Source organism: Sus scrofa, chromosome 4 (genome assembly GCF_054392235.1).
Source record: "Sus scrofa isolate SSC_HxYL_T2T_F1_AM1 chromosome 4, Sscrofa_HxYL_maternal_Yorkshire_Landrace_v2.0, whole genome shotgun sequence".
NCBI lineage: Eukaryota > Metazoa > Chordata > Mammalia > Artiodactyla > Suidae > Sus > Sus scrofa.
This window is the reverse complement of record NC_139386.1, coordinates 33,487,237-33,508,480: the sequence shown is the minus strand read 5'-3', so window position 1 is coordinate 33,508,480 and position 21,244 is coordinate 33,487,237. Positions and strand designations below refer to the sequence as shown.

At 35.8% G+C, this 21,244-nt stretch overlaps 1 protein-coding gene across 50 annotated transcripts in view; it reads left to right on the top strand.

Annotated features, from left to right (window-relative positions):
- RIMS2 (regulating synaptic membrane exocytosis 2) overlaps nucleotides 1–21,244 on the top strand; it is a 617,675-nt gene that overhangs the window by 118,836 nt on the left and 477,595 nt on the right. For 42 of the 50 annotated variants that reach the window (XM_085021897.1, XM_085021895.1, XM_085021941.1 and 39 more), the window contains 3 exons: nucleotides 2,214–2,246; nucleotides 2,650–2,736; nucleotides 17,626–17,836. In XM_085021897.1, the coding sequence (XP_084878023.1) occupies nucleotides 2,214–2,246; nucleotides 2,650–2,736; nucleotides 17,626–17,836 (331 nt within the window). The remainder of the gene's footprint in view (nucleotides 1–2,213; nucleotides 2,247–2,649; nucleotides 2,737–17,625; nucleotides 17,837–21,244) is intronic. The other 8 variants (XM_085021919.1, XM_085021923.1, XM_085021931.1 and 5 more) reach the window with 1 other exon arrangement.

The window sequence follows — 21,244 nt, the reverse complement described above, 5'->3', positions numbered from 1 at the left end:
AGAGAGTAGAGAGCTTTGAGTCTCTAGCAGTTGATCAATTATAGTTAAAAGTTTTCCAATAGATACAGGCCCCAGCTGTGGGCTTCTGCTCCTGGGCTTGTACTCTTGGTAAACTGTGATAGTCTGTATCCTTTTATCTGTTTCTCTAGTTTTCATGGCAACAATTTGCCTATTCAGTGACCTAAATTCTGTCATGTCTCTAAGAAGAGTTGTTGACTTTTGGTTTGTTCAGCTTTTTGCTTGTGAGAATGGGAGTGATGATTTCCAAGCTCTTTATGTATTTTATTAGAAATTGGAAACCCCTTATACACTTTCTGGAATGCAGGAATGTAGGAGTTCCTTGTCAATAATATTAATTAATATCTTGTCAGAGAAATATATAATTATTTTTTCATTTTATTGGTTCTTAAATTAGTATCTCAACATGAATTTTACTTATGGTCAGGTACTTTGAGGTTTGATTTGTCTAACATGTTGGAAAAATGAAGAATAATTTTATACTCTTGATTGTATTAAAGACAAGATAAATATTTATACTGCTATATTTGTAATATGTATTTTATTTGGGAAGCTGATGCAAATGTTTGCATATTTCACGACATTTTGAAATGTCATGAAATAGATATTTCTATTTTACAAAGCCCCGAAATAATTCCTGAAATGGTAATTAAAATTTTTATGTCTATTAATTTTTTAAAATATATATTTTGAAATTAGAGCTGACTTTAATATAAATTTGTTTATGATAAAAACTTTTGTCACTAATTAAGAGTAAATATGAGTCCCTGTAGAGAATCACCTAGGACTTAACAAATATGTTCTTTTTTATATACTTCTTTCAGTATTTGTTGTTTTTAACATCCATATTATTTGGTGAAGTATCTTAAGTTGTTCTCTACTTGATGAGCTGGTATGGTAATCTTTGTCATTATCTACATGGGGTCTGTTTTGTTCTAAAATATTAAGAGATCTTATTCTCAAAGAAATACAATGATAAGTTTTCTAGGTAGTACCTATTGTCACTTATAGCTTGCCTGTATTTTTTTAATATATTTGATACTAAATATGATCTTTTATTATTAATCCATTATATGCCTCTATTTAAATACTAAATGATGTGGCTTTAGCTCTAGTCTAAAACTATGATACTTTTTGAAATTTTTGTAGAGAACCCAAGATACTCTTTTTTGGTTAGTATGGAGGTATATAATTACTGAATATATATTTTTATATGAATATATATAATTATATTCATTGGGACACAAAAAATGTTTAAGGGTATACCTCTTCATTTATTGCTTACATCATTTAAATTATGAACACACTGAAAAAATCATTTTAATCTAAAGAGAATTTAATTTACTGTTAATATGATTTTCTCATCAAAGTCCTAGTTTTGATGACCTATTTTAGTTACTAATTCTTAGCCTTTCTTTGGGAAAGTAAAAGCTAATCAACTCATCATTGAGTCATAGGTTTATCTCTCAAGACCAGTCCCAGGCAAAGTGTGGGAGGGAAGCCACATGTCAGAGGCATCACTATCCTTACGTGTGATTATTCTCTGACTTTTAAATATCCAGTGCTATTTCAGTGAGGCACTGAGTTGATTATAGTTTAAATGCATTTTTAGTCTGTTATAGTTATATGAATAATTTACTTTAGCTCATGAATATTTTAAATTTAATATGCATACTTATTTTAGTAGCTATTTTTAGGTAGATTGAATACATAAACTCCTTTATCTGCTCCTTTGCAAAGTAAATAAATCTATTTGTAAAGCTTTTAAAACACATTTATAAAACCCTACATTTTATTTAAAATATTTATGCCTTGCTTCAATTTATATTAAGGAAGAAATTTTAAAAGTAAAGAGGAAATATGTTTATCTTCAGTAGACCAAATGTAATTGTGTTTAATAAGTATTTTAAATGCTCCAATATCAATATCAATAAAAATATACAGAAAACTTGGGGACCAAATCATGTAATCATTAGATCAACAACAGTAGAGGCATTTTAATATCAGTCCTCTATTAAGAACAGATGATTCAACTTTTCGTTTTTGTGCCAAATTAATTCAATGTATAATTCCAAATTATAGCAAAGCACTAAGTTTGTCTATGTAACAAATGTCATTTTTCTATGACCACAGATGTATAGATAGAAATTTCTTCCTAGTACAGTGCACTCAGTTGTGCAAACTTATCTTTTTAGGGTCAAAGAAGAACACAAACCACAACCGACACAGTAAGTAAACCTATTAAGAGTTCAGTAGGCTTGACTTCTGTACCTTTGCCACATTCTGCTTTCTGCTCCTTGGATGGTATTAGCTTACACTAATACTGGATAGGCTGCAGCTAGTGTGTCTTTGCTTTCTGACTCTCTGGCTTGTAAGAGAGCTGCCTGCAGCTTCTTACTTCATCCACATACTGACTGGATGTAGTTTTTTGCTGCCTGCTTGTGGACTGGTTAAGTGTTCAAACTTAATTTCCTTATATTCTGACTGCCTGAGTGATAATTGGAGCTTATATTTCCATTGGCTGTAGCTTTTGTGCCTGTGTATTTTTATTAATATGGATAAGAAAACATTTGACCTACAATTGTTTTATTAATTTGGTTATTCAGTCACATTATTTGCTTATTTAAACAGGTGGTTTCCCTTTAGTGGGATCACTGAACTGGTAAATAACGTTCTTCAGTCCCAGCAAAAACAGCAAAATGAAAAGGAGCCCCAGACGTAAGTAAGCTGATGTGTACAGACCAAATATTATCTATGATAGCATAACATACTGAGGAGTATATATTAAAATACTGCCCTTGGGAGTTCCTCTTGTGGTGCAGTGGGTTAAGGATCGGGTGTTGTCCCCGCAGTGCTTGGGTCACTGCTGAGGAGATGGTTCGATCCCTGGCCTGGGAACTTTCATTTGCCATGAGTGCGGCCAAAAAAGAAAAAAAAAATACTGCCCTTAGAATAGCATTCCTCAGAAATAAAAATTGTTAGGTTATGAGTTAGATACTTTCACCTTTGATACTTCATATCCCATGGAAATATTAAAAGAAAGAAAGGATAACTTGTAGGGTAATAAGAACAAAGAGGTAATTCTCCCACTAATTTTAATGTAAATAATATAAACTATATTTATTCAGTAAAACATCTGTCTCCTATAATGCAATATATTCCAAAGTGTGTTTCTTTCACAAAACAATTCCAGAGGGCATTAAGAGGTATTTGCCCCACCCCCATTCAGTCTTTGGTCAAGTAGTTTTAGAAAGGTTCTTTAAAAAAAAAAGATTAAAGGGAGTTCTTGTCTTAGTGCAGTGGAAACGAATCCGGCTAGGAACCAACAGCTAGGAAGTTATGGGTTCAGTCCCTGGCCTTGCTCAGTGGGTTGAGGATCTGGTGTTGCCGTGCGTTGTGGTGTGGGTCGCAGACTTGGCCCAGATCCTGTGTTGCTGTGGCTGTGGTGTAGGCTGGCAGCTATAGCTGATTGGACCCTTAGCCTGGGAACCTTCATATGCCATGGGTGCGGCCCTAAAAAGCAAAATAAAAATAAACATTAAAAAAAAAGATTAAGCTGTTTTCTTTATTGTAATACTTCTGAGTGTCTAAATATGCTCCAAAGGTATTAGAACACACAGTGTTCACTGAACTTATTCGACTACAGAATCCTGTTTTCAATGAACATTTCATTAAGTTATGAAACATAATTTGGGAAATGTAGCATTTTTTTCTCACATTGGCCTAAAACACTGAAAAACGTCAAATCCATTTGTTTCAGTTATTAGTAGATTGAAACATTCTTTAAAAAGCTGTTCACACTTATATATTTTTAACTCTGTGCAAGAAATATTATTTATGTTGTGAGGTAGAAGTTACTCTGAGGATGTGAAAAAGATTGCATAGATTTAAATTCTACTCTTCCAGTGATAACTCCATCTTAACTCAGAAATGCTTTTAACACTAAGCCTCTGTGCTTTTTTAAAGTAAGAGTTATGACTGTGGAGAAGATGATTTGGTTGTAGGAGTGGGCAGATCAAAAAGGGACATGAGGGAGTTCCCGTTGTGGCACAGTGGTTAACGAATCTGACTAGGAACCATGAGGTTGCGGGTTTGATCCCTGGCTTCGCTCATTGGGTTAAGGATCTGGCTTTGCCGTGAGCTGTGGTGTAGGATGCAGACGTGGCTGGGATCCCGAGTTGCTGTGGTTCTGGCGTAGGCCGGCAGCTATAGCTCCGATTCAACCCCTAGCCTGGGAACCTCCACATGCCACAGGAGTGGCCCAGGAATGGCAAAAAGACAAAAAAAAAAAAAAAAAAAAAAAAAAAAAAAAAAAAGAAGGAACATGAACTCTGGGGAGAAAACAAGAATACCAGGAGCCTTTTTTTTTTTTTTTTTCCTTTTAAAGTGATTTTTGTTTTTTTCCATTATAGCTGATTTACACTAGGAGCCTTAAGATTAATTACTCAGAAAAACATTCACATTTTGCCTCTAATGCAAACTAGAAGATAACATCTTTTTGTTTTATTATTGATGAGGGTAATCCCTCATCCTTCTTATTTACCATGTATGCATTTTATTTTAAATTTTGTCTGTGTTTCAGTTTCAACTGAAGTAAAACTGTGTTACAATATGTTTCTCCTAATAGTTGAGTGAATGTAGTTCTACAATTGGAAACATTGCTTTATTAAAGTTAGTTGAAGTTAAGACCTGTGTACGTCTTATCTACTTTCTATCCTTGACATCTGATGACTCATCTATAGTAGGAACTCAATAAATATTTCTTCATTACTGATTTTACATGTTTTACCATTTTATTGTTTAAGAATACTATGTCCTAAGGAATAGAAATAAATTCTTTCTTTACTCAGCAAAAATTGTATTAAAATTGCAAACAGTGACATTATTTTGCTGATTTTTCTCTAAGGTAGTGAAACATAATAAAATAGTAGAATCAATAGCAAAATGTAATTAGATGAAATTTTGCCTCAATTTTAAATGATGTCAGTTATGGATCTTGTTTGTGTCTTTTAGAAAATAATCACGATTAAGTTATATTATTTAGTAGATTACAATGGTCATTAAATAAAATAGACTTTTTTTTAGTAACTTTAAAAAGTAATCTCTAATTATTGAAATAAAATGATATTTGATTGGCATAAACAAATATCAAGGCAAATTTGAAAAGAAATAACTTTATCTCAATAAAAAATATTAATACAATTTGCTTTGATTTTTGGCTAGAAAGATTTTAGGAGAAAAGATTAGTACCTTATGATGTTTTAGAAATTAATTCTATATTAATTAAAGTATTATTTCCATTAAAGGTTTTTTGACAACTAATTCATTCTTCTTGTTCTGTGATTTATACATTACAAAAGTCAGAACTAATTGGTTCTCTTAATAGTTACTTTCTTCATCTTACATTCTTATTGTGCTGAAGATTTCTGATATATAATTTTCTAGGAGCTTCCCTTTTATCTTTCCGGTCCACAGACCAGGGTTACTTTCGAATCTTCTTGCTTTCATTTTCTCTTCTATCAGAGTCTAGGACTTCTTAATTCTGAGTCATCTCAACTGTTTCTCTCTTTGACTACCATTTGAGTGGAATAACTTCCTATCTGCTTACTTTCTATTCACTTATCTATAAAATTATTTTGGAGAGCTGAATTCTAGCTATTCATTTTAATTTATAAATGATAAAAAGCAGGACTTAATGTTTTTTATGTTCTGTATACACATTTTCATAATAGAGTAAGTAAATACTCTGTCAGGTTGTACTTGAAATCTAGTATTTCCTTATCAGTAATTTCATTTTAATGAATTTCTGTAAATCCCATGTTGTGATTATTCAAAGATTTAATAATGTGTTTTTTTAGTCTATGTTTTTGGAGTTTATTTCATAATTTTATTTTTTCAAGTTTTTTTTGTCTTCTGTCTTTTTAGGGCCTCACCTGAGGCATATGGAGGTTCCTAGGCTGGGGTCTAATCGGAGCTGTTGCTGCTGGCTTATGCCAGAGCCACAGCAACACCAGATCCGAGTCGTGTCTGCAACCTACACCACAGCTCACGGCAAGGCTGGATCCTTAACCCACTGAGCGAGGCCAGGGATCAAACCCGCAGCCTCATGGTTACTAGTCGGATTCAACTAGTTGAACTAGTCCTGTTCAACAACAGGAACTCGCTATTTCATAATTTTAAAAAATGTAACAGGCATGTTGTTTTGAATATTGAGTGTAATGTTATTTTGATTTGGGTAATGGGTGTGACAATGTAAGTATAAGTAGAACAACTTCGACTTGCACAAGTACTGAGGCATAGAAAATGGATTGAGGAGTTCCTGTTGTGGTTCAGTGGGTTAAGGACCTGACTAGTATCCATGAGTTCAATCCCTGGCCTCGCTCAGTGGTTAAGGATCCAGCATTGCTGAGAGCTGTGGTGTAGGTCGCAGATGTGGCTTGGATCCCACATTGCTGTGGCTGTGGTGTAGGCCGGCAGCTGCAGCTCAGATTCAGCCTCTGGCCTGGGAACTTCCATATGATGCAGGTGGGGCCCTAAAAAGACCCCCCTCCAAAAAAAAAAGTAAAGAAAAAGAATGGATTGAGCCATTTCTTTGAGTTGTCAGCTTATTCACCCTTGCAGAAATTGCTTCATATACAAATTAATTTCTTTTCTTTTTTTCCACTATTTTTTTGCATCAATACCAAAATGAGGAAATATTGTTTATAAAGACAATGTAGGTTATATGTAGGTATAAGACAAGTCTTTGGATAATTGAAAATGGGCATACTAGGAAAACATATTTTTAAATGCAACTGTTATTTTTACATGGTGTTCCCAATGTGTACCATAATATCAAAGGTAAGTTTTTAAAGTACAAATTAATTACATGAATTGATTGGATTTGTTTCTTTGGAATTTTTATGTAATACCAGTTTTATTCATGTTGCCAACATGTTAAATAGTAAATATACTTTTGAAATACTAGGAAAATCTAAAATTTGAATCACTGATATCAGGTGACCACTTCATACAGTAATCCTCTTTGATAATGAGGTATTTTAATAGGAAGAAGTGCTAAGGGGAAGAGTGTTTTAAGCATAAGGAGCATCATATGTGAAAGTCTTTAGATAGCAAAGAGTACAAGAGACACAGAGAAGACTAGTGTAGTTGTAATGTAGTGGACAAGAGGGAGTATGACAGGAGATGAGAGTCCAAAGGTAGGACTCTGAAAAGGCAGTGTTTTTCTAGAGAATGATAAGGAGTATGAATCTGAGTCTCACGATAACGGAAAGATATTGAAACCTTTTAAATGTGGGAGTGACATGATTTAATTCATATGTAAAAATCAATCTCGCTGCTCTATGAGTAGAGTAACTGAGAATGGAAGTGGAGAGAGCAACGAGAAGGCTTTCGTGAGGGACTTGGCTTGAGATCATGATGACTTGGACAAATTTGATTGGGAATATATTTGGAGGTTGAAATGACATGATTTGTTAGTGGAGTAGGTTTAGAGGAAGTTAGTAAGGGAGTTGAAAGAACCAAAGAGGACTGCCAGATTTCTGATTGAAAATAACTCATTAGGGGATGATGCCATTAACTATGATCAAGAATGAGAAAGGATGAACAGATTAGAAATAGAAACTAAAACTGAAGGTTTAAACTTTTTAAGTTTAAGATGCCTGTAAGTTAATCAGCTTTAAAGGAGAGTTATGGATTAGCTGTAGGTATAACTTTCGGAGTTGTCATTATGGTATAAAGCTAGAAGAGTAGGTGAGATGACCTCAAGAGAGAGAATGTGTGTGATGAAGAGCAGATAAGAAGGTCCAAGATTGAGCCCTGAGGAATTCTCACACTATGCAGGGTACTTGGAAACCAGACATAAAGGGACTATGATTTCTTTTTTCAAATATTTCACATTCAAGTGGGAAAAACACATAGTGATACTGTAATTAAAAACAATATTGTGGAGACTTCTGATTCCTCTTTGACATATAAAGAACTTGGAAGTTGTTATTCCTATCCTTACAACAAGAAAAAGGCTGAACAACCTGAACAAACTGAAAATCTACAATTCTTAGATCCATCAGGATATCGAGGTCACAGAACAAATCAGGCCCTGACAACTGAAGAGAGGAGTGGATAGAGGAGCAGAAACCCCTAGAGCTAAGAACTGTTAGGAAATTGATGAACCACTGAAAGCTGAGTGTAGACTAAGTTAAGAATTAAAAATTCCTAGGAGCCCAGCCATAGGGAAGCCCCCACTCCAGGTTAGTGAGTTTTATCTCTAGGAATTCTACCAAGGAAGGTCTCAAAGATCAATGAAAAATTGCCTCATATTCCAGCAGGGGGAGGGGAAAAGGAACCATTTTGACATATTCCTAGAGATTTTTATTCTCAAAGGAAACTACTTTACCTAACCAGTGCTGAGAGTAGAGGGATACCCATTTATAATCCCCCTAACTTTCCTATCTCACCAAGAGGGGAAAAGAAGCCGAGAAGCTCTTGTTTGTGATAATCACAGCCCAGAGGCACAAGCCCATGACAAGACTAAGACTTATTTTTAGGATATAGAATGCTTCTCTTCCAAGTGGCCATTTAGGTTTCCAGGTTGCTTCCATCTTGTTGGTAAGCTGATTAGAACACATAGCTACCAGGGTTGCTTCATCAGAGGAAGAGAGAGAGAATTGAGAGTTCACACTTAACTGTGTAAGACAGGAATTGTCATGGGTTACTTTTATTCATAGCCCGTTGCCCAAAACTTGTCACAAGGCTTTTAATTAACTTCAAAGAAGTTTAGAAAGTCTTTCCATGTCCTCATGAAGAGAGGCGATTCTCTATAGGGAGCATAGCAACGTCTGCTAAGTTTAATTTACATTTGATTCTCATTTATTGCAGTGAGATGGAAATTACAGGATGCTAAAAGGTAAAGACTTGCTGAAAGGGTGCTGCTGTAGCAAGGATAACTCCATCCAATATCAGTCCTCACTCCTGATACTGTTCTACTCAAACTGCTATGATTACTTGAGATCAAGGTCTAATTTTATAATACTGAAGGTTAAGGTTAATAATATGAGGAAAGTTCAAAACAGAAGTATCTTCTCAAAGGAGGGAGATTTGCTGTGTATAATGTTTCAAGGAATACCTATTTAGTTTGTCAGTGGGATTACAGGGAGAGTTTTTTGTTTTGTTTTGTTTTGTTTTTGTTTTTACATTCTCTTAGGGCACAATGAAAGATTAAAATAGGTTAACAGGAGTTCCCGTCGTGGTGCAGTGGTTAACGAATCTGACTAGGAACCATGAGGTTGCAGGTTCGATCCCTGCCCTTGCTCAGTGGGTTAAGGATCCAGCGTTGCTGTGAGCTGTGGTGTAGGTCGCAGACGCGGCTCGGATCCTGTGTTGCTGTGGCTCTGGCGTAGGCTGGCAGCTACAGCTCCGATTAGACCCCTAGCCTGGGAACCTCCATATGCCGCGGGAGCAGCCCAAGAAATGGCAAAAAAGAAAAAAAAAAGAAAAAAAAATAGGTTAACAGTGAAAATATATGAAAGCATACTGAGAAACCTTTAGTTGAACATCAGAGATGCCAAAGTATAATAATAAATAAGATTTATAATTAATTCATAAGAGAAAGCTAATGGATCTCCCCAAAAGTTGATTCAGTTGTTTTGAAGGCTAATGGCAATGGAAATTGAAGGGTCATTGAGAATATATATATTTTTTGATTTACTTAAAAAATTCGCTTGTTTTTTTCTTTTTCTGAAGATTGAGTATCATATGGGCCAAGATGTTTTCATGTAAGCTGTATGCTTATGATGCTTAATGGGTCAAGGCAGTTGATATGGACTTTTGAAATAGTGAAGGCAGTTCTTGCACATAAGTATGTTTCCAGGTCATAGATATTCTTCATTTTGAATGGTCTAAAATTGACTGCATTTGTCATGTACCTTAGAATCACTTTAAATTCCTTTTGGCTCAAAAAAAGGGATCAATAAATAAAGAAAAATTTTGATGATAGATTGCTTGTTCAGAAAGTATATTCCTAAAAATCGATAAAACTGTAGTTCCCGTCGTGGCTTAGCAGTAACAAACCTTACTAGTATCCATGAGGATGCAGGTTCAATCCCTGGCCTTGCTCAGTGGGTTAAGGATCTGCCGTTGCCCTGAGTTGTGGTGTAGGTCGCAGATGCTGCTCAGATCTGGTGTTGCTGTGGCTGTGGTGTAGGCCAGCAACTGCAGCTACAGTTCGACCCCTGGCCTGGGAACTTCCATATGCCTCAGGTGTGGCCTTAGAAAGTCAATCCATCAGTCAATAAATAAAAATATAAAAAATTTTAAAACCACCAAAATGTTTATTGCTAAGTAAAGTTTTTATTAAAACATATATGTAGTGAAAAGTGCACAAATTGAAAATAGCTCACTGAATTGCCCGACAGTGAACACATCTGGAAACCATCACTGAGAGCAAGAAACAGAACATTGCTCCCTTCCAGGGAGAACTGTTTCCCACCTCAGTGGATGACTTTTATCTCGACTTCTGTCTAGTACCACAGATCATTTTTGCCTATTTATATTTAGACTTTATAAAAATGGAATCATATGGTATATGTGTCTATGTTATTTTGTTTAACATGTTTGATAAATTGATTCACATGATTGCATTGAGTTGTAATTCATTCTCATGACTGTATGGTACTCTAGTATCTGAATATACTATAGTTTATTTATCTGTGTACTGTTTCTGTACATTCGGGTTCCTTCTAATTATTGGCTATGAAGAGTGCTGTAATATAATCTTTTTTTTTTTTCTTTTTTCTTTTTAGGGCCACACCTGCAGCACATAGGAAGTTCCCAGGTTGAATCAGAGCTGTGGCTGCCGGCCTACGCCACAGCCACAGCAACAAGGGATCCAAGCTGTGTCTGCACCCTATGCCACACCTTGTGGCAACGTTGGATCCTTAACCCACTGTGCCACAACAGGAACTCCCCTGCAATACATTCTGATGCCATTATTTTTTGTAATTACTTTGGAAAATTTTGTAGTTATTTGTGAAAGTGAAGTACTTTAGCTGGCTAAAATATTTTCAAATATTAAAGCTAGTTGCTATATCAGGTTGTCTGTGTCTCTAATGTCCCATTTATTTATTTGATAATGGTATAGGCACTGTTTCTTGAGCATGCCCTACAGTTTGATGTTTTGGTGCCTCTGTATCTGGCTAAGAAAGAAGGTAAAGGCATTTCAGGTAGAGGAACAGGATGGTATGATCAGACGTATTTTAGAAAAGCATTAGAGTTGTAAATAGTCACTTAGGTTACTATTTAGAAGTTTAGAGGAGAGACATGCTACATGACTAGAATGGCCATCTATATGACATATTCTTTATTCTTTATTCTTCTATCATAAAAGGATATTAGTCCTTTCAGCTGATTAATAAAACAGTGGCTTTTATACTTTTCTAACTTCTGTCCATAAAAAGAAATATATTCTGTACTATAATCCAGAATACACATATTTACATACAAATATATATGTGTGTGATAGATAACAAGATTTATATGAAATCTTACTAGACTACTGTTTTCAATGTGTATCTACTCTATTTCATGAAAAATCATGAGTCTTGGCCACCTAAATTGATTTTATGTCCTTATATTGGGCTGCACTCTGCAGTTTGAAAAGCACTCTATAACATGTATAACTACATTTGATGAATACATTTTATAGCTGCAAAATTTTAAAGTTGAATAATATCACATATTGGTAAGGATAAGAGAAAGCTGAAACCTTCACACTCTACTTGCAGGTATGTTAACTGGCTTTAGCCATTTGAGATGGAAGTTTAGAAATATTTAGTGAACTTGACTATGTGTATTACATTCCTGCATGCACACCCCAGAAAAAACCATATATCTGTTTAAAAATATGTCATTAGACTGGAAACTAGATTAGATTGGTTGGAAAGTGACTAGGGTAAAGAAGCAGAGATAGGATTTGGCCTATTTATAAATGGGAAGGTAAGATATACTCTGTTGGGCAAGGAACATAATTTAGCTCCTGAATCTGCCTGTATACCACCACTTATACATATTCGTAGTTTCTTATTTTATAGGACTTTAAGGATGACTACATAAAATCTCTCTAAAAGTCCTCTCTTAACTTCAAATTATTGTAGTGAGGTCCTATTTGGATTTAGGCTTTTCTCTCTCTCTTCTCCCTATAATTGGGAAAATTTGATCCCATCCCATCCTACAGCCTCAATAATGCTGTAGTCTCTGGGATAACTACAGTTCTTATATTAAGAGGATTTTTAATAGCTCTCATCTAGCACTTTGGGATACATAATTACTAATTTTCTACCAATGTGATTGGCCTTCTCCCTGTATGTGAAATAGGGTTTCTGCTTCCGTTGTGGCACAGTATTGTAGCACAGTTCACTGAAGCGGACTTCTGCATTTTGTTCCAGTGTGACTTCGTAACTTGCCTAGTACTCCAGTGCTTCTAGAACTAAAACAAAGCATTGCTCTTTCTAATTTTCCTCTCCTTTCTTTTCTCCTAGTGAGATTTGGCCATTTATGAGAGATTTTCCAGAGATCATAAATGTGTGTAAACAGGTATATAGTAGAAATATACACTATATCTCATCCATAGGAAGATAATTTGAGTTCCTGTCATGACACAGCAGAACGAATCTGACTAGTATCTATGAGAATGCAGGTTTGATCCCTGGCCTTGCTCAATTAGTCATTGATCCAGCGTTGCCCTGAGCTGTGGGGTAGGTCGCAGACATAGCTCGGATCCTGTGTCGCTGTGGCTATGGCATAGGCCAGCAGCTATAGCTTGGATTGGGCCCTTAGCCTGGGAACTTCCATATGCCACAGGTGCGGCCCATTAAAAAAAAAAAAAAAAAAAAAAAAAGAGAGAGAGAGAAAGATCAATCTTCTAAATGGTTGGAAAAGCTCTAATGCAGAGCTCATTGAGTGGTCCACTTAAAATCATGCCTGTTTTGATACATGTTTTATGAGCTTTAATCTCCTATAGTGGTGCTTATTTTTTGTTAGCAGAGCTTCACTTAAACCTGGTGGGAGAATGTCAGGGAAAAACAGTATATTATCTGAAGTTTCAGAAAAAGTTAATGAAACTGACATAGCTATTTGAGTTTGTTGATATTTAATGTGAAAAAAGAAGTATACTTTTGTGATTAAATAGATAAAAAATCTCATATAGCTGCTCCATTTTTAATTTTTTTTGTCCTTTTTTGTTGTTGTTGTTGTTTGTCTTTTTTAGGGCCGCACCTGTGGCATATGGAGGTTCCAAGGCTAGGGGTCAAATGGGAGCTATAGCTGCCAGCCTACACCACAGCCACAGCAATGTGGATCCGAGCCCGTCTTCAACCTACACCACAGCTCATGGCAATGCCGGATCCTTAACCCACTGATCGAGGCCAGGGATTGAACCTAGATCCTCATGGTTTCTAGTTGGCTTTGTTTCCGCTGAGCCACATTGGAACTCCTGAGGTTCATTTTTTTTTTAATGTGTGGATTTCCAGTTACCTTTTTTTTACACATGAATTTTCTGTTGTTTAAGATACTATTCTTTGTCACTGACTTACCTTATCACTTTTTTAAAAAAATTAATGTCCATTTAAGTATTGGACTATTCTGGACTCTATTCTGTTCCATTGTATGTGTGTTTATCCTTTGCCAACATATGATTACTACTTTAGCTTTTATAGTAAGTCGAAATCAGGTAGTGAGCCCTTCAGTCTTTTTCAAAATATTCTGCCTATGTTGAGAATTATGCTTTTCTATACAGATTTTAGATTTAGCTTGTCAATTTCTTTAAAAAAATCTTGCCAAGGTTGTGATTGAGATGGCATTGAATCAATAGAGCAATTTGTAGAGAATTCATGTCTTAACAATATTGAGGCTTTTTGTCAATGAATATGGTATATTTCTCCTATTAATTAGATCTCCGTTGATTCTTTTTATTAGCATTTTACAGTTTTCACCATAGAAAGCCTGCATATATTGTTAGATTATACCCTAGTCTTTTCTTTCTTTCTTTCTTTTTTTTTTTTTTTTGATGCCATTGCAGACTACTTTTTAAAATTTTGGTTTCCAATTTTTTATTGCTAGTATATAAAAATATAGTTGTTTTTTTTTATGTTGAGCTTGTATCTTGTGACCTTGCTAAAGCTCATTTATTTATTTATTATTATTATTATTATTTTGGTCCTTTTTTTTGCCATTTCTTGGGCCGCTTCTGTGGCATATGGAGGTTCCCAGGCTAGGGGTCTAATCGGAGCTGTAGCCACCGGCATATGCCAGAGCCACAGCAACGCAGGATCCGAGCCGCGTCTGCGACCTACACCACAGCTCACGGCAATGCCGGATCGTTAACCCATTGAGCAAGGGCAGAGATCGAACCCACAACCTCATGGTTCCTAGTCAGATTCGTTAACCACTGCGCCATGACGGGAACTCCTCATTTATTATACGAGATTTTTAAATAGTTTCTTTGGGATTTTATATATAGGCAGTTATGCCATCTGCACAGTTTAAAATTTTTCCTTTCCAGTCTCTATGGTTTTAATATTTATTTTTCTTGAATTAATGCATTAGCTAGGATTTCCAATCCATTGTTGATTAGGAGTTGTGAGAGAGGACACCTTTATTTTTCCTGATTTTAGGGGGAAAGCACTCAATCTTTCAAATATAGTATGATGTTAGCCGTAAACTTTTTTTGTGGATACTATTATGGCTTTAAAGAAGTTTGTCTATTCCTAATATGTTATTTTCTCTGGTTGATTTTATCTTTATCTTTGGTTTTTAGCAGCCTGACTATGATGTGTTAGAAGTATATGTAATGTGAGGGGTGTGTGTGTGTGTGTGTGTGTGTGTGTGTGTGTGTGTGTGTGTGTCTGGTATTTGTTCTACAAGGGATTCTCTGATATTCATACCTCTGTGATTTGGTGCCTTTCATTAGCTTTGGAAAATTCATGGCCAGTATCCCTTCAAATATTTCCTCCTTTCTGTTTTTTTTTTTCATTTTTCACTTTCTGGGAATCCAGTTTTACGTGTTAGATCAGTTTAGCTAGTGGATTCTCTCTCTCTGTTTTTTTTCTTTTGTTTTCTTTTGGATATTTTTTATTGACTTAATTTCAAGTTTACTTCTTTTCTTTTCCTAGTTCTTTCACACCTGCTCATGGTTTCTAGTTGGGTTTGTTTCTGCTGTGCCACAGCGGTAACTCCTTGATGGCTTATTTTTTATTTCCAGTTTTCTACTTGAAGTTTCCACATTTCTGCTTCAATACCATAATTGTTCATATCTGTTGTAACCTTTTTCCATATATACTTTACCTTAATTTTAATCATTTTAAAGTCTATGTCCAATAATCTCATCATCCTTGCCATCTCTGAATCTAATTGTATTGTTTATCTTATCTCTTGACAATGGGTTGTTTATTCCTTGTTATTTTTCCTTAAGTTTCATAGTTTTGAACTGTATTTATGCCTTAATGTGAGCATGCCTTTTTGTCAGACTGTCAAAGATTAAATCGCTGATTAAGTCAGAGATCAGATAGGTTTGGATTTTGTCATTGCGTTATTATATTTAGTGTACTGCTATCTTCAAATTCCTCTAATGGTGGGCTACTGTTGGTGTTTGCTTAGGATAGGTAAAGGCATGCCAGAAGTTATTTTGCCTTTTTTTTTCTTTTTTAATGTTTTGCTACCCCTTCAGCCATTCCTATCCATTTGTGGGCTCTTCCCCATTCCCAAACACTAGACTGCTGGTGCTTATGGTAGGCTTGTGGTAGGGACAGGTGTTCTGTTGTGTTTTTCCACCCTCCATGTTTGATAGGCTCTGTCCACATGGACCTTGGGGGTGCAGTTTGCTCAGAGTTCCTATTTCTTCCTTCCCATGGAAACAAATCTGCTTTGTTCCCCTGAATGGTTTGGGGCAGTTTTCACCCCTTCCTTAGTGATAGAAGGCCTTTGATTTGTGGGTAGGATTTTGGCTGAAGATGGTTTCCTGTCCATCTTTCATTGGTAGATTTTTTTCTTCAACTTTTTACCTAGCTGCAGTGGATCTTTGCCCTGGGGGTCATAGTGTTTACTGCTTTCTCCTGTGACTAAAGCTTTGGCTTTTTCTTGTTTTTTTTTTTTTTTTTTTTTTTTTTTTGTCTTTTTGTCTTTTTGCCATTTCTAGGTCCTCTCCCGCAGCATATGGAGGTTCCCAGGCTTGGGGCCTAATCGGAGCTGGAGCTGCCAGCCTACGCCAGAGCCACAGCAACGTGGGATCTGAGCTGCGTCTGCAACCTACACCACAGCTCACAGCAACACCGGATCCTTAACCCACTGAGCAAGGCCAGGGATCGAACCCACAACCTCATGGTTCCTCGTCGGATTTGTTAACCACTGAGCCATCTTGGGAACTCCAAGCTTTGGCTTTTTTAAAGAGAGATAGTCTGAGGAATTATGCTTGTGCGCCAGTAACCACTAGTCAGTTACCTCTAGTATTATATCTGCTCATGTGTACCTCAAAGGATTCTTTTTGTTTTTATGTCCTTCTCTGAGTTTTCTGCATCAGTAACTAGAGGAGGTCGGTGGAAAAATGCTTGTGAGTGTGAACTTCTTTTGAGTCTTGGCCCCTCGCTATTCCAAACTGTCATATTAGCTAACACTGGGCCTTTTATAACTTGTTAAAGTTTAATGAATTTCCTCTTACCTGACTTTATGGTAGCCACGTCCTTGTCCTGTGCTCTGCCAAAAGTGAAACAGTATATCCTGTTATCCTTTGGAAGGGCTTGTCAGTCCTTGGAGTTTAGATTATTTGTTTGCTTTATAACTCAACTCTCTGATAAGTTCAAGAAAAGTTAAGATTTTGTACATTATTTAGGCTTTTGTCTTTTTTAGGACGGGTGTGACATTATCTATAGATTTGTAAATCCTAAACGTTAGTTCTGCTTAGGAACTTGGATTTATAAATCAAAATAATAATTTTTCCTTTATAAAGAAATGAAATGTTTTATCATGATTTTAAACTAGAATAAATATTGGCTTTACATTTATTTATATAGCTTTATTTAGTAGGTTTCTAATATATTCACAGTATTTTGCAGCCAACTAATGTCCAATACTTTTGAACAGATTTAAATAATTAGTGAGAGCATTCATCTGTTTGGATTCTTAAGGTCACTCTAATTGAGATTCTGTTTCAGTGATTTGAAGTTCATAGGTTTTGGCTTCAGTGTGTAAGTCAAATACACTGATTCTATTTCTGAAGCTAAACTGTTTAAAAATAGTATTATAAATATTTTATGGCATATGATTGAAAATTATTGGAAATGGTGGGTAGAAGTTTTACAATTACAAGTCTAAGAAATATCTTGATTATATTAATTGGTTCTTAAAGTGGCATGTTTATCAGAAGGCAGAACTAGTTACAACACTTATGTGATGTGCCCTAAAAGTATTATTCTATAATCAGAAAATTAAACTTGTATTCTTTATTCTCATCCTATGGGGATTTTTTTTGGATATAAAATTGTGCCTGCAGATTGTGGTAATTACTGCTTTTTTTTGGAGACCATCAGGAAACTAAATTTTTCTTATCTCTGTTCTCTGCAGAAAACTTCATCAGCAGTTTGAAATGTATAAGGAGCAGGTAAAGAAGATGGGAGAAGAATCACAGCAGCAGCAAGAACAGAAGGGTGATGCCCCAACCTGTGGGATCTGCCACAAAACAAAGTTTGCTGATGGATGTGGCCATAACTGTTCATATTGCCAAACAAAGTTCTGTGCTCGTTGTGGAGGTCGAGTGTCATTACGCTCAAACAAGGTACAGAATGAAAATTACACTTTGTAATTCTCTTATACTTAAGCTTATTGTGAGAAAATAGGAAACTGAAATTAATATTCAGGTTAATCATGAACAAAAACCTTACCTAGTGTCTTCATTTCAGATGAAAGAAATTTAAAAAATTTTCCTCTGAATTAAAAAGATATTTGTCTCATTGTTTATGTTCTTTAGCTTATGGTTTTTGTTTAGAATTATAGGATCTTAGACTTTGAAAGACGAAAAGAACTTAGAGATTGGTCTCTTTATTTTACAGGTGTAAAAAATTCAGATCCAGAGATGCTAGAGTTCATTATTATTATTATTATTTTTTTTCAGGTCCACACCTGTGGAATATGGAAGTTTCCAGGCTAGGGGTCGAATCAGAGCTATAGCTGCTGGGCTGTGCTACAGCCACAGCAACACTGGATCTCCTGACCCACTGAGCGAGACCAGGGATCAAACCTGCATCGTTTGTGGATACTCATTGGATTTGTTTCCGATGTGCCACAATGGGAACTCCCGTTTTTTCCTTTTTTTTTTTTTTGGCAGTGCCTAAGACATGTGGAAGTTCCTGGGCTAGGGACAGAACCTTCAGGGTAGCCTACCCAAGCCACTGCAGTGACAATACCAGATCCTAAACCCTCTGTGCCATGTAGGAACTCCCTAAAGTTCATTCTTAAAGTCACAGACTGATTAATGTTTGCATGTGTCACAGCTTTTCCCATTTTCCACCTAATTTTATAAATTTTGTAGATCTGCTCTTCCTTTGACCCCTGTCTCTCTTTTTTTTGAAAGAGGTTTTTTTTTTTTCTGGCTCTGAGATTCTGTGTTTCAAATTTTATAGCTTTTGAAGCTACATTAACCTTTATTTTTGTTTTAACGTTAATGAAATAAACATTAGATTTTGGAATTTAAAGGAGAAATGTTAAGGTGGTGTTTCACATCCATACTAGAGTTTTGAAGGTTATCCATCCACTTTAGGGAATATATTAATATTTGTTAAAGAATGCTGTGTTGAAATTAGCAAAAGCAGAATTTTAAATTGTCTAAGTTCTTTATAGTTTTCATTTATCTCCTTCCTAGTATTTTTTCACTCAGTTCTTAAGTAGTTTAAAAATATGAAGCTGATGTCTTTACATATATTACTTAGACATAGTTAGGGAAATTTGTTCCCCTTTGTGATTTCATTTCTGCATTTTCTCATTGTTTCCCATTGTTCATTGTTTTGTTTTACTCAGAACTATTAATCTTTCTTTGTTTTTCCTCATCTTTCTTCCTGGTTTATCTGATTATTTTTCTTTTCCCTGACTAGTTGTATTGTCTAGAAACTTCAGGACAATTCCGAATGGAAATGATGAGAGCAGACATTCTGTTTTGTTCCTGATCTTAGGGAGAAAGCATTCAATATTAGGTCAGCTAACAGCTCTTCATGGATGCTATCTATTTTTAATTCACTGAGAGTTTTTGTTTGTTTACCTTAGGAATAGATGTTGGATTTTGTCAAATATTTTTTTCTCCATCTATTGAGATTGATTATATCTTTTTTCTTTCTTTGTTTGTTAACATGGTAAACTACATTAATAGATTTTGAAATATTAAAAACCAACTCTGTATTCCTGGAATAAAACTCATTTGGTTATAATGGATTGTATCTTTTAAAAATTAATGGGCTTGATGAGATAAAATTTTGTTCACAATTTTTGTTTCTGTGTTCATGAGGGTTGTTATCTGTAGTTTTCTTTTTTCTTTTTTCAATTTTTTTTTAATTAAAGTATAGTTGTCTTACAATGTTGTGCTAAATACTGCTATACAGGAAAATTGTACTGGCACTTTTTTTTTTTTTTTTTTTTTTTTGGTCTTTTTAGGGCCTCACCTGCAGCATATGGAGGTTCCCAGGCTAGGGGTCTAATCGTAGTTACAGCTGCCAGCCTACACCACAGCCACGGCAATGTCAGATCCTAGCAGGGTCTGCAACCTACACCACAGCTCATGGCAATGCTGGATCCTTAACCCACTGAGCAAGGCCAGAGATTGAATCCGCAACCTCATGGTTCCTAGTTCAATTTGTTTCTGTTGTGCCACGATGGGAACTCCTTCTGTAGTTTTCTTTTCTTGTAATGTCCTTTTTTTTCGTATTTTTTTTTAACTTAGGGTATATGAATTTATTTTATTTTTAATTTTTTTATTACTCAATGAATCTTATTACATTTATAGCTGTACAACAATCAACACAACCAAATTTTATAGCATTTCCATCCCAAACCCTCAGTGCATCCCCCTCTCCCCCAACTTGTCTCATTTGGAAACCATACATTTTTCAAAGTCTGTGAGTCAGTATCTGTTCTGCAAAGAAGTTCATTGTGTCCTTTATTTACATTCCACATGTAGGTGATAGCATTTGATGTTGGTGTCTCACTGTCTGATTAACGTCACTTAGCATGATCCTTTCCAGGTCCAACCATGTTGCTGCAAATGCCCTTCTTTCTTTCCTTGCAGTGGCTGAGGAATATTCCATTGTGTATATGTACCACATCATCTTGACCCACTCCTCTGTCAATGGACATTTAGGGTGTTTCCACATCTTGGCTATTGCATATAGTGCTGCAATGAACACTGGAGTACACGTGTCTTTTGGAGTCAGGGTTTTCTCTGGATAGATAGATGTCCAGGAGTGGGGCTGCTGGATCAAATGGTAGTTCTATTGTGAAGTTTTCTGAGAATTCTCCATACCGTCTTCCACAGTGGTTGCACCAGTTTACAATCCCACCTACAGGGTAATAGGGTTCCTTTTCCTCCGCACCCTCTCCGGCCCTTATTGTTTGTAGACTTTTGGGTGATGGCCATTCTGACTGGTGTAAGGTGGTACCTCATGGTGGTTTGGATCTGCATTTCTGCAATAATGAGTGATGTTGAACATTTTTTCATGTGTTTTTTGGCCATCCGTACGTCTTCTTTGGAGAATTGTCTGTTTAGATCTTCTGCCCATTTTTGGGTGGGGTTGTTTGTTTTTTTGGTATTGAGGGGTAGGAGGTGTTCATAAATTTTGGAGATGAATCCCTGGTCAGTCGCTTCATCTGCAAAGATTTTCTCCCATTCTGTGGGTTGTCTTTTCGTTTTGTTTAGGGTTTCCTTTGCTGTGCAGAAGCTTTTAAGGTTAATTAAGTCCCATTTGTTCATTTTTGCTTTTACCGTCATTACTCTAGGAGGTGGATCTGAGAAGATGTTGCTGTCGTTCATGTCAGAGAGCGTTTGGCCCGTGTCTTCCTCTGAGAGCTTTATGGTATCTGATCTTATATTTAGGTCTTTAATCCACTGTGAGTTTATTTTTGTGTCTGGTGTTAGGAAGTGTTCTCATTTCCTTCTTTCACATGTGGCTGTGCAGTTTTCCCAGCACCACTTATTGAAGGG